Source organism: Xyrauchen texanus, chromosome 46 (assembly GCF_025860055.1).
Source record: "Xyrauchen texanus isolate HMW12.3.18 chromosome 46, RBS_HiC_50CHRs, whole genome shotgun sequence".
NCBI lineage: Eukaryota > Metazoa > Chordata > Actinopteri > Cypriniformes > Catostomidae > Xyrauchen > Xyrauchen texanus.
In genome coordinates, this window is record NC_068321.1 from 15,437,901 (window position 1) to 15,452,584 (window position 14,684).

Below are 14,684 nucleotides of genomic sequence, written 5' to 3' on the forward strand. Positions count from 1 at the left end.
GCAAAAAGAGGACAGGAAACGTCACGGTATCTATAGTAACCTCCGTTCCCCGAGGGAAGGAACGAGACATTGTGTCGAATGAAGTGACACAAGGGGTCTTCCTGGGATGCCAAACGTTCCTCTGAACCTGAGAAAAGGCCAATGTCAAGTTGGCAGACAGAATTTGCATGCCCCGCCCCGGACATATGGGTATAAAGGGAAGCGGGGCAGAGAGTGCCAGTCAGGATTTTGCACTGAGGAGCCGAAAAGAAGGTACGGGCGTTTACAGTGGTAGGTCTAGTGTTGTGGCATGAGGGACACAATGTCTCGTTCCTTCCCTCGAGGAACGGAGGTTACAACAGTAACCATGACGTTCCCCTTCTGTCACTCACTCAACATTGTATCGAGGATTCACATATAAAAACGGCATGCACTGACCGTGTTATGTGAACTGTCGAGACAGGTGCAAGCAGGCTACTGTGTGCTAGAGGCAACTGTGTCGGCTGCACGTAGCCCTCTCCAACGCCCCCAAAGAGATGTCACATACAGACCTTAGGTTCCCGGAGGGGGTGCTACATAACAAGCATGGGAGCAAGCCCGGCAGCCACAGCCTTCTCTCTCACTATGTCCCTCACATAGGATGTGAAGCGTCGGGGAAGGTGGTCTTTCCCAGTCCTATTCTTTCAGGGGGAAAAGACCCAGCGGAGGCCAGTTCCTGCCCAGTCTAGGGGGAGGTAACATGTGGCAAATACACCACAGATCACCTGTGACTCGTAGTGTGTCTGGACGCGAATTGCTCCTCTGAATTCGTAGATCAGAAGGCTAGGGAGGAGAACATCCAGGGAGCAACACTTACTGGCTAACCTGGGATAGAAGGCACACTGGATCAACTTGGTGAAGGGTGTTGTGTGCAAGCGGAACACCCGGTCGGTTGTGCCGCATTACCGAGTTCTACCGGCTCGGACCTGACAAAACACGGGACGAGACCGACTCAGCCCTGAGATTGTAAAATCTGACAATGGTATTGGGTGTTGCCATCCCGCTGCTCTGCAAATGTCTGCTAAGGAGGTGCCATGGGCCAGTCCCACGAGGATGCCACACTTCTCGTAGAGTGTGCTCGAACCCGCAAGGGGCGGGCGCGGCCTGGGTGTGATAAGCTAAGGAAATAGCATCAACGACCCAGTGAGCTAACCTCTGTTTGGACACGGCGTTCCCTTTCCGCCGAAGCAGACAAAGAGCTGATCAGAACATCTAAAGCTCTGCATGTGGTCCAAATAGATACACAAAGCACGTACCGGACACAGCAACAAGAAGGCTGGGTCTGCCTCCTCCCGGGGGAGCTTGCTTGCAAGCTCATGACCTGGTCCCTGAAGGGGGTCATAGGAACCTTGGGGATGTAGCCTGGTCGCGGCCTCAGGATAACATGAGAATGTGCCAGACCGAACTCCAGGCAGGTGTTGCTGACAGAGAAAGCATGCAGGTCCCCAACCCTCTTGATGGAGGCTAACGCGATCAGGAGGGCCGTCTTCAGGGAGAGGGCCTTCAGCTCAACTGAATGAAGAGGCTCGAAGGGGGGTCTCTGAAGGCCCAAGAGGACCACTAAGAGATCCCAGGAGGGGAATAGGCTAGGCCGGGGAGGGTACAGTCTCTGTGCACCTTTCAGGAACCTGATAATCAAGTCGTATTTACCTAGGGACTTGCCATCTACTGCATTGTGGTAGGCTGCGATAGCAGCTACATACACCTTCAAGGTGGAGGGGGACAGCCTCCTCTCCAGGAATGAAAGCACTGACCGAACTGCGCACCTCTGCGGGTCTTCGGCTCGGGAAGAACACCATTTCGCGAACAAGCGCCACTTTAGGGTGTAAAGTCGCCTGGTGGAGGGAGCTCTAGCTTGGTTGATCATGTCTACGACTGCACGTGGTAGATCCACTAGATCTTCTGCATCCCGTCCAGGGGCCCGACGTGGAGGTTCAAGAAGTCTGGGCGCGGGTGCCAGTGGGTGTCCCATCCCTGAGAAAGAAGGTCCTTCCTCAGGGGAATTTTCCAGGGAGGTGCTGTCGCGAGGAGCGTAAGATCCGAGAACCAGGCCCGGGTGGGCCAGTAAGGGGCCACCAGGATGACCTGTTCCTTGTCCTCCCTGAACATGCACAGAACCGGTGCAAGAAGGCTCACTGGGAGCCAGCTGTGTGCCAGCGTCTGTCCCGTTTAGTCTACAGTAGACTGATCTTGAGCGATGAGGCATCCTATGCCCGTTGCACACGGCACCGTGTGCCCGCTGCATACGGCGCCTCAACCCTGTTAAGAGGCGACTGTGGTCACCACGACACGTCTGGACACCTGCTGCAAGGGGACTCTGGTCCAAAGAAAGCAGAGGTCTGGCCAAGGGTTGAAAGTCAGACAGCAAGAAGGGGTGAATGTCACATGGTATGTGCCGTGGTGCCATGCCCATCTCGGGACTCGAGTCTGTAGTCAGTGCTGAAGCGTTCTCATATGCATCAACCCAGCACAGCCATGGCTGAGGATGCCATGTGCCCCAGGAGCCTCTGGAATTGTTTTAGAGGAACCGCTGTGCCAGGCTCGAAGAGAGCGAGGCACCTGAGCACTGACTGAGCGCGCTCATTGGTGAGGCGCGGTGTCATTGAGACTGAGTCTAACTCCATGCCGAAAAAAGAGATGCTCTGAACCGGGACGAGCTTGCTCTTTTCCCAGTTGACCTGAAGCCCTAGACGGCTGAGGTGCCTGAGCACCTGGTCCCTGTGAGCGCACAGTAGCTCTCAAGAGTGAGCCAGGATGAGCCAGCCATCGAGGTAGTTGAGTATGCGGATGCCCACTTCCCTTAGCGGGTCAAGAGCAGCCTCTGCGATTTTCGTGAAGACGCGAGGGGACAGGGACAGGCCGAAAGGGAGGACCTTGTACTGATATGCCTGGCCATCGAATGCGAACCGTAAGAAGGGTCGTGTTGAGGCAGAATGGAGACCGTACGCATCCTTCAGGTCTACCGCCGTGAACCAATCTAGCTGTCGAACGTAGGTAAGAATCTGTTTCTGTGTGAGCATTTTGAACTGGAGTCTGTGTAAGGCACGGTTGAGAACTCGCAGGTCCAAGATTGGTCACAACCCGGCACTTTTTTTGGGTACAATGAAGTAAGGGCTGTAGAAACCCTTCTCCATCTCGGCTGGAGGGACGGGCTCTATCGCATCCTTGAGGAGCAGGGTTGTGATCTCTGCTCGTAAGGCGCTGGCTTCCTCGCCGTGCACGGAAGTGGAGTGAACACCACTGAAATGAGGCGGGAGCGGGGCGAACTGAGCCGAGTCAGATGGTCCTGGCCAGCCAGCGCGACGGATTGGGAAGTGAAATTAACGCATTCAAACTCCACGCGAGGGGCACTAACGGGACGATCGCTTTTGACATACCGGGCGGGGCTTCACGGCCGGGGGGGGGGGGTTGGGGCAGAAGAGCGTCCCGAGGCATGTGTGCTGAGAAAAGACTCAAAGCACTTTACCTTGCTCCACACACCCGGCAGAGGGCAGGTTAGAGACTGAGGACCCAGGGAGTGAGGAAATCGCTCTTTATTGAGAGGTTGTGCGGCAAATGAAACAAGGATTCTCCTCCCGGCCCTCCACCGGGGGACGGAGTGGTCTTGGTACCAGCTCCGGAGCGAACGTCTGACTGCCTGGATCGCCCGTCTCAGGAGCGCTTTGGAGCTTTCCTGATCCTGGAAGGGGTCCTGGAGTGGGGGGCGTATGCCACCTGCGAGGTGCTCGACGCTGGGGTTGAGAGCTGGGCCCAGCTTGTTGAGGCGGAGCTACCTTTTGTTTAGCTGCAGGGGGACGCCCTCGGTGAGCAGGCGGGGAGTACTGGTTTGGCGGCACCACGGCAAGATGTGCCATCTGCTTCTTCACCGCTGAAAACTGCTGGGCGAAGTCGTCGATGGTGTTGCCGAAGAGGCAAAGCTGGGAGACGGGGGCATTGAGCAAGTGTGCCTTGTCAACGTCGCACATCTCGACCATGTTCAGCCAGAGGTGACTATGTGGCTATGAGCTAGCTAATCACTAGTCCACGGCTGCTAATTTTTAATTTCAAATTTTTGTTCTCAATAGAAGTGATAGAGGCTTGATTGTAACTTAAAGCGATAGTTCAACCAGAAATGAAAATCCGGTCATCTTTTTCTCACACTCATATTGTTCCAAACCTGTATGAAATTCTTCTGTTGAAAACAAATGGAGATGTGAGACAGAATGACAACCTCAATCACCATTCACTTTCTCTGTATGGAAAGAAAATGCAATGAAAGTGAATGGTGACTGATGCTGTCCCTAACATTCTGTCTAATATCTTCTTTTGAGTTCCACAGAAGATAAAATTCATAAATGTTTGGAACAACATGAGGGTGAGTAAAGTAAAGCAATGTACTGGAAAGTACTATCATGGAAATTGAATGCAGAAAAATGTCAGCTAACTCTAACAGAAATCTGGAGTACAGTGTGGTGTTTCACTGAAAGATTAACTAATTACGAGTGCTTAAGCTGGGTGTTTGCTCTAATGAGTGCACATAGATCCCTGTCTGAATAGAGGGTGAGAGAGAGCAGGGGTGTTGTGTTAAAATAATTGAGCGTGGAGTGCTGTAATCTCTCTCCACTGCTGCTATCACGTCTTCCCAGATGGCAGCCGAGTCAGATTACCGGCCGGAGCCCTGAGACAGCCCAACAATGAACCAGGAATTTAACACGGGTACAAATCACCACACATGCCACCCCGAGCACCCCAACATACTCACATGCAAACACACATGCATGGCCTCTTCCTCTCAAATCACTTTGCGTCACATGCACAAACACAAACACACACACACACACTGGGCTTAACTTTCCCACTTGGGTGGTTGTTTTTTTTTTAGGTGTATTGGGTAGGGGTGAAGGGGAGGACTATAGAGTGGTTTTCACCTGAGCCGTAACTGTAAATCTGATATACACGTTCACACCCCCACTTCTGTAGTACAATAAGAAGATTGGCAATTTAAAATGTTCAAATGTCACCCGCCGGGCTGATTGCCACTATTTAACCTTTTACATTTTTTAAGTTTAACCACATCTGAAATGCATTCCTTCTTCTAAATCACTAATTTGAGCTATTGGATTTCATGTAGCACACTGTTTTTCAACGTATCTCCACCGCAGATGTGTTTGTAGGTTACATTTATAGTAGATTTTGTACAAAATCTTTCTGAAATAAATCTTAGTGTTGCTTGCCCATGCAAACTTGCAGCCATAATGCTGAGGTGATGTGGGTGATTGAATTCAGTTGCTACATTTTTCTAAAAGGCTTGTTATGAGGTTGCTAGGGTGTTCCGGATGGTTGCTATTTAGATACATAGCATTAATAATAGAAGGTGACAGATTTGGTTTGTTGAAATTCCTAACCCTGAGTAAGAGAAATAGTAATAGCGATGCTTTCCTTAGCAAGCACCACTATCAAATATGATAATAGTAAAAATAGACCTGTCGCGATTACCAAATAATCGCCTGATCGCAAGTTTTTGATCTAACCGTGATTATTTAATTGGATTATTGTGCACTTCCAATCACATTTTACTACCCAAATAAGGGAATATTAGGTGAATATAGAGATGCCATGAACGCTGTGATTTTATGTAAAGTTTTTCATTGTTATATTGCATATAACATAATATACAGGTATGCATATAATGAGAGAACCCTGAATGAACTCTAACCGTCACACCGACTCACACGAAACTTCAAGCACAATTCATGTGAAATAAAGGCTCATGGGTTAAATAACATATAAAAGTGAATAATATTATATAATATAATATAATATAATATAATAATATTCAGGTTGGCTGGGTTTCCAAAAAACTGTGTAAATGTTAGACTAACAGAATATAAAGACTAAAGTTGACCAAAATAATACATATTAATATATATATATATATATATATATATATATATATATATATATATATATATATATATATATATATATATATATATATTGCACCTGCAATCCATACAGCTTATGTCATCAACAGTGCTAGGTGTAAAGCATTACTGTAATTAAATTACTTTCCCTAGAAAAAGTAAAGTAAGGCATTTCTCTTCATTTCATAGTAATTGAATTACAGTTACTTATGATGTACTTGTGTTACAAACTGTATAGACTTTCAACTAGGGCAGTAATTAACAATTATTTTGATAATTGATTAATCTAATGATTATTAGAACGATTATTCTACTATTTGGCAATTATTGCAACTACTATTCATTAGTTCTTAACCGATTATTCAGCTTGTGCGCCGTTGTATTAAATGTGCTCACTAACAATAAAGAGGACAAAATCATCTTTTAAAAATACCTCTAAAGGGAAAAAAATACTTTTTATTAAGTTTAATTCAGTAAAGAAATTCACTGCAAAAATATCCTATTGTTATCAAGTGTTTTTTGTATTGCTTTCAATTTTAATTTGTTTAAAATCCTTAAAACAAGATATTTACTTGAGAAGCAACATATAAGATATTTAGAATGTCTCTTAAATATGTGTATTTTGTATATACAGTGAGGAAAATAAGTATTTGAACACCCTGCTATTTTGCAAGTTCTCCCACTTGGAAATCATGGAGGGGTCTGAAATTGCCATCGTAGGTGCATGTCCACTGTGAGAGACATAATATAAAAAAAAAATCCAGAAATCACAATGTATGATTTTTTAACTATTTATTTGTATGATACAGCTGCAAATAAGTATTTGAACACCTGTCTATCAGCTAGAATTCTGACCCTCAAAGACCTGTTAGTCTGCCTTTAAAATGTCCACCTCCACTCCATTTATTATCCTAAATTAGATGCACCTGTTTGAGGTCGTTAGCTGCATAAAGACACCTGTCCACCCCATACAATCAGTAAGAATCCAACTACTAACATGGCCAAGACCAAAGAGCTGTCCAAAGACACTAGAGACAAAATTGTACACCTCCACAAGGCTGGAAAGGGCTACGGGGAAATTTCCAAGCAGCTTGGTGAAAAAAGGTCCACTGTTGGAGCAATCATTAGAAAATGGAAGAAGCTAAACATGACTGTCAATCTCCCTCGGACTGGGGCTCCATGCAAGATCTCACCTCGTGGGGTCTCAATGATCCTAAGAAAGGTGAGAAATCAGCCCAGAACTACACGGGAGGAGCTGGTCAATGACCTGAAAAGAGCTGGGACCACCGTTTCCAAGGTTACTGTTGGTAATACACTAAGACGTCATGGTTTGAAATCATGCATGGCACGGAAGGTTCCTCTGCTTAAACCAGCACATGTCAAGGCCCGTCTTAAGTTTGCCAATGACCATTTGGATGATCCAGAGGAGTCATGGGAGAAAGTCATGTGGTCAGATGAGACCAAAATAGAACTTTTTGGTCATAATTCCACTAACCGTGTTTGGAGGAAGAAGAATGATGAGTACCATCCCAAGAACACATCCCTACTGTGAAGCATGGGGGTGTTAGCATCATGCTTTGGGGGTGTTTTTCTGCACATGGGACAGGGCGACTGCATTGTATTAAGGAGAGGATGACCGGGGCCATGTATTGCGAGATTTTGGGGAACAACCTCCTTCCCTCAGTTAGAGCATTGAAGATGGGTCGAGGCTGGGTCTTCCAACATGACAATGACCCGAAGCACACAGCCAGGATAACCAAGGAGTGGCTCTGTAAGAAGCATATCAAGGTTCTGGTGTGGCCTAGCCAGTCTCCAGACCTAAACCCAATAGAGAATCTTTGGAGGGAGCTCAAACTCCGTGTTTCTCAGCGACAGCCCAGAAACCTGACTGATCTAGAGAAGATCTGTGTGGAGGAGTGGGCCAAAATCCCTCCTGCAGTGTGTGCAAACCTGGTGAAAAACTACAGGAAACGTTTGACCTCTGTAATTGCAAACAAAGGCTACTGTACCAAATATTAACATTGATTTTCTCAGGTGTTCAAATACTTATTTGCAGCTGTATCATACAAATAAATAGTTAAAAAATCATACATTGTGATTTCTGGATTTTTTTTTTTTTAGATTATGTCTCTCACAGTGGACATGCACCTACGATGACAATTTCATACCCCTCCATGATTTCTAAGTGGGAGAACTTGCAAAATAGCAGGGTGTTCAAATACTTATTTTCCTCACTGTAAGTGTATTTTTTTCACTTGGTTATACTTATGCGAGTGCAGTAAATTATATATTCAAGATATATTCTCTAAAAGCAAGTATAAATATCTTATTTTTTCTTCTGCAGTATAGCTGCTAAAGAAAATGTACGTTGTTTTAAAGGAGTTTTAGATATTTATATTGGAAAAGCAGCCAAAACAAAAACAAATCAAAAACATATTTTATTTCAGTGTATAATGGGGTGAAGATTACCCTCTCTGAACCTTTCTGTTCACTTTAATCCATCTTTAACTCACCAAAAAAAAACACTCTCTCTTATTATTAAAGCTGCATATTGCCAATTTTCTTCACAATAAGAAATGCACAGTGACACATACATTATGATTCAATAAGTCGCAACTCATCACGTTATAACCTAGCTGCATTAAGCGTGCAGGCTTGAGGGATGAGGGTCCCCACGACAGTGTGCCTCAGCTGGGTGCAGTTTCAATCTCTTTCAATCTTACTACTAGTTTATGATGAATGTGAATAAGTACCTGCTGAAGCACTTGGCACGGCAACATAGATATAAACTTTTATGAGATTGCACGGGCTGTTCATACCGAACGTGATTTTGCACACATCTGCACTGTGTTTTAATTGTTCTCTGATGTAATCATGCTCTAGACGGAGGTCTTTGACTGCTGTGGTATATCTTGCTGATTCATTCAAGTCTCACGCAGGACAGACAGATTTTAGACAATGTGTCAATTTAAAATGAGCTTCAGTATTAAAAATTGCACATCGAGACACCTGCATTCTGCGTCATTTGTTGCGCTGCGTCTAGCTTGTCTTTAGCGCAGGTGTCATTAAGATTCAATGTTCTGAAGAAGGTCAGATGTCAAAGAGGACTTCATGTAACTGTTGCACCATTACACAGGATTCAATTCAATTTTTTATCATGTTTAACCACATACATTTTTCATAAGTTTTAATCAGATTTTGAAAGTGCTGAAATTTGACAGTATATTTACTTTAATTTATTATCATTCATTTATTTCCATATTAGGAAAGAAAACAAAACAATATGTAGCAATATAATGCTTTAATGACATTTTTACAAACAAAGCCTTTCACAATATATAGGAAATGCACTAAAATATCACCAATTCAAGTAACATTAAACATTTCCCAAAGTTCAAGTGGGAGTTTGACTAATTTAAAGGACTAGTCCACACATAGGTTGCATATTTATTGCAATGGGCGTTAAATCCCTTAAATTGTCATCCTCCACCATATTAATTTGCTGGTAGACTGTGGCTCTCTCACAGCAAATCATGTTCATGATTCACATCAAAGTGGCAACACCAGCATTGTGCGCTGCTTTATCATTGAAAAGCGCTTGCAAACACAAACATCTCATTCTGCATTTTGGTAATAGTTAAGATTTGGTGTGCTTCTGTGGTAATTAAAACGGGTCTTACAAAGGCTGAAAAATACTTGATTTCTATCACAAGTCCCATCCGTGTTGTTTTTTGTACATCAAATAGTGTTAACAGCTCCTTTCTCCACCATTTTATCACTGACAGGAAAGAACTGACAGAGATTTTTTTTTTACTGAGATACCAACCTCAGCGGCTCTATCAACAGTCAACTAGCGTGTTAAGATACAGTAGTTATGCTCGCGTTATGCTTTTTTATGCTTAGCTTGTAGGCTGTACTAGTTAGAAGGGCTCTGGTGCTGTGGCGTGTTCCTCAGTATAATGACTCTGGGCAGACACATTACAAAGTTTCTGCCTTTCACACTAATGTATATGCAGTATTAATGGTAAATGCGTTAATCGCGATTAAGAATAATTAACAAGTTAAACTTTTTTAATTATCGCGCATGAATTAATGCATTATCGTGCTAATTCTGACAGAATAAACATTTTTTTTTCCCTTCTGCTCTGGTTTGTTGAGGGGCCGCTGTGCCTTGTTAAAACTTTTACTGTTACTATTCTATTAAGAATGTTGCATGCACGGCTAATATGAAATACATCCTTTTGCAACAAATGTAATTTCTTGGAGAAGAAATGTGATCGAGTTTGAGTGTCAGATTGAATTAACCATTTAGGAACAGTTTAAGAACAGTTCAAGAATAATTTTTTTGATGTTATAGGATTTATTTGAAAGAATTAAAAGAATAATTTGTTGTCAATCCTTTTATTGTCCATCTTGTCAAAGTTAATATGGGTTTTAGAAAAGTAATTTGTAATTAGTAATTAATTACTTTTTTGGAGTAACTTACCCAACATTGGTCATCAATCAGATAAGATAATCATTTTAACACTGATAAATAAACGTAGATATTTCTGTTCCCTCACCTCTCCCGATGATCTCATTCACATGCAGGAGCAGATCTTCCCTGGCAATGACCACATGCTGCACTTCCTTCAGCAACTCAGGGTGGAGGCTGCCCAAATCTATGGGTGCATTAGTGGGCAACAGCGGAGATGCCAGGTCCCCTTCCATTGGCAGGAGCATGGGAGACAGATCCACATGGGCATGTGCATAGAGATGAGGCCGGCAAGTCTCTGTCTGCGACAGAGGCAAGTTTAGGTCTGCAAAAGCAAGTGTGTCGAAAGGTCAAAGACTTGTTCGCAGAGGCCTTGGGTCACCTGAACAAAGTGGAGAAAGTCTGGGAGGCACAGTCATTACACCAACTACAAAGAGAAGAGGAAATTCTATACCCCGCTATACAGTTGAGAGGGTGAAAGGCAAAGATTTTTTTCTTTTCTTTTTAGAGAAGAAAGGAGGGAAAGCAAGAGAGCATGCAATCACTTCAAAGAGTGTGGAGAGTAAGTTCAGAAAGTTTGTGTGTTTGGAGAACTGGATAAAAGTTGCCTTTCAGTGGCGATCTAAGACCAGCCATTACTATCCAGATCCTAAGCCAAGTCATGGTAACAACAAAGCTGGTCCATTATAAGGATGAGAAGGGTCATTTTTAAACGTATCCAGTGGGTATCCAACCAGAATGACACTTTAATACCACGTAAAGAGAAGAAATTGTAACACAAAATATGGCATGTTTCCAACCTTACAGTTCAAAGAGCCAATCATCTTTTTGATAGAGACAATGCCAGTTCACTCGATATTGCACATGCACATTAGCTTGACCAGCCTGAAAAATAACATATTGAATTTGCCTGTTTTGCTGATTTGAAATATGTAATTTAAATTAAATCTTGACCAATAGTTTTGGAGATTTCTGTCTAATCCCTTCATGTAGATAGTAGTTGTATTTGCATGACAGGAAAATAGCTGCCCGAAGGCGTAACAAAAGTAGTTGTATTTGTATGACAGGAAAATAGCTGCCTGGAGGCATGCTGAAGATGGTCCCTGAGTGACCTGACATGCTTTTAAGGAACTTTGGCTGGTCTGAGATGGCAACCCTCCACCAGCAGTGTGTTTTGAGCGAGAAGCAGTGAAGCGTGAGAACATACCCTCAAGCAAAGTAGTTCTATAGTCCACCGACTCATGAGAGACCATTTCATTAGTCGGACTGACACTCCTCGCGTTTGCCAACATGTCCAAGTGCGGAATGTGAGCCCGGCCATCATACCAAACCATAGCCTTAGCTAAATCTACAACCAGAGAGAGACAGAGGGTGAGAGAGAGACAGAGAGACCGAGGGAGAGAAAACCGAGAGGTGAGGAAAAAAAGGGACAGAACGCTCCACCATGGACTTCAGCAGTGTCAACCCCCACAGAAACTCCTATATCTCGCTTTCTCTTACGCTTTCATTTCAATCTCATTGTTATTTTTAATTAAAAAACAGATTGAGCAAGGAAATGCAACTTCTTTGGCAATAAAAGCAGCTGGAATCAGAGGTTGCCGCTACGCTTAGCTAATTCTTTATGAAAGGCAAGCTATACTTCAAAATGCTGTAATGGCTTCACAGGCTTATGCATTACAGTGTATCTATTTTGAATGATAAAGTGTTCCAACCTGCAATATTTGCATTATTGCACAACTGATCTAAAGTAAAACTTTACAAATGATCTGTAACATTTGTGTGAGCAGAGTGCCACATTTAGCTGGAATAGCCACATGAGGCCATAGAAACTGATACAACCCCTGTCTCTCTCTCACACACACACACACACGTTGTGTTTCCATGTTTTATGGGGACTTTCCATAGACATAATGGTTTTTATACTGTACAAACTTTATATTCTATCCCCTAAACCTAACCCTACCCCTAAACCTAACCCTCACAGAAAACTTTCTGCATTTTTACATTTTCAAAAAACATAATTTAGTATGATTTATAAGCTGTTTTCCTCATGGGGACCGACAAAATGTCCCCACAAGGTCAAAAATTTCGGGTTTTACTATCCTTATGGGGACATTTGGTCCCCACAAAGTGATAAATACACGCTCACACACACACACACACACACACACACACACACACACACACACACACACACACACACACACACACACAGTTGCATACCATCAATATGCTTCTTTCTCTTGAACCAAACAAAGATTCCAATCAGGAGCAGCAGTAAGAAGGACACACAGATTCCTCCTGTAATCAGTATCCTATAGTCCTGGTCTTGAGCCAATATCACACGACCCAGGATCACAGAGGATGTGGCCTGCTTCCACTGCAAAGCACATACATATTATTTCAGATATCTGCACAGCAGAAATATACATTTTCTAGGGATGCGTGATACGTAAGTGACCATAAAAATCTTGGACAATTTTAGTGACATTTTACAAACATTGTTAATTAAAATATTACTGTCATTATCAGCATCCACCCAATATTGCAAAATATGATCACAGCCAAAAAATAAAGAAAAAAATATTTTATAAATATAATACATTACAGTATATATGTTTTATGTAGTAGTATTTTATTATATCAGTATAATGTAGTTCAATAATATTGGTCATTATATCAACTATCAGTCATAACATCATAATAAATAGTTCTACTCCATATTCTTTTTTTCCATCACTAATACATTTAAAAAGGTGAGACAAATTAATATGATCATAAACAAATGAAAAAAGTATCCATTTTATATATTATAAATTAAATCTCTCAATTCATATGAGGTCATATTAGTGCATGCATAATAATAAAGATAATTCTAGATGTATAACCGCAGGACATGCCAACTTCCAAAAAGTATTTAATGTCTATTACCCAGGCCAAAATTTCTATATTGACGCATCCCTAACATTTTAGGCTACATCACTGATGTAGGTTTCAAACAAAGAAAACCTCCACTTGTTAATTACTGTTCTTAATTCAAGGAAAAAGCAATGTTAAAACAGAAAACAGCAACCAAACAACCAGGGATTTCCATGGCATCACATCTGCAGCACATTTGTTTCAGATTTCATACCCTGCAAAGTGTTTACATTTGAACCTCCAACATCACAACAATCCATCTTGAAAACATATCCTGAGGGAGCATTGATGCTCAAAGAGAGGCCTTCATTGGTCATAAAGCAGCATGGCAAAATGAAACGCACACATCCACTGTAGGCAGGAGGGGAAATTGGATCAGAGATAAAGTTTCTCTTATGTGGCTGTGTTATTGAGTTTGGGCCGAGATGAGCTTCACCGTGCAGTATTGCAATGGGGTCAGATTAGAGCATCGTGTCACATGCATGCTGTCTCCTAATAGATAAGGACTTTATGCTGAGGCCAACATTTCCTTGATCTTTGTCCCAATCATATCAGACTGTCTGGGGCCCTGAAACTTTTTTTAATGTTCTTTGTTGAGCTAATGTGATCAGAAAGGAAATTTAAGGAAGGCATCTTATCAGGTGGGGCTTGGTATATAAAAATGACAATATAAAATCCTTTGAGGAAAATAATTATTGATACTACTTATTCACCTTATGCACCACAGAAACAAATTTTCTTTGAACTTATGGTCTAGTGTTTTCTATATAGATATGGTGTTGATGTCAAAATGCAATTAGCTAGAGAAGTGGAATTACAGGTTGTATAGTTGCCAAAAGTTATCATGAGTATTTTAAAGTGTTCAGGGGACATCATAACAACTGGAAGTAGAGCAGGGAGATTTTAAATCGAAAGTACTTCATTCATAAATACACATCCTATCCTTACTCTGTGGACCTAATGAAACAGTATGCCTCTGTGCTCATGAAACTCTAAGAGACAACACAAAGTCATTAAAAAGATATCTCTGGCCATCTTCTCATGTCATTTTATTTTATTTTCCATTTACAACCATTTTAATCACAGTCAATCCTTTAACAATGTGGGGTGACACATTAATTTTTAAAAAGTACAACTGTAATTTCCTTTAATATTATGAATTTGCATGTGAAATAATATGAGCTGTCACTGTCACTGAAAACGACACATTTTCACACAAATTAAAAACTAAAACATAAAGCAGAATTACAAATATAACAATGAAATGCTTGTATCATGATTAAGTGCAGTGTGTCATAGCTGTCTGAATGTGATTTGCCAGGTTTAGTTCGGAAAAACATTTACAGTGACAGAAAAACACCTCACAAGCA

At 42.4% G+C, this 14,684-nt stretch overlaps 1 protein-coding gene across 3 annotated transcripts in view; it reads right to left on the reverse strand.

The window, feature by feature from the left end:
- LOC127638445 (hepatocyte growth factor receptor-like) overlaps positions 1-14,684 on the reverse strand; it is an 83,794-nt gene that overhangs the window by 12,777 nt on the left and 56,333 nt on the right. For 2 of the 3 annotated variants that reach the window (XM_052119978.1, XM_052119977.1), the window contains exons 13-15: positions 12,619-12,775; positions 11,603-11,743; positions 10,484-10,720 (exon numbers count right to left, since the gene is read on the reverse strand). In XM_052119978.1, coding sequence (XP_051975938.1) covers positions 10,484-10,720; positions 11,603-11,743; positions 12,619-12,775 — 535 coding nt within the window. The remainder of the gene's footprint in view (positions 1-10,483; positions 10,721-11,602; positions 11,744-12,618; positions 12,776-14,684) is intronic. The other variant, XM_052119979.1, reaches the window with a different exon arrangement.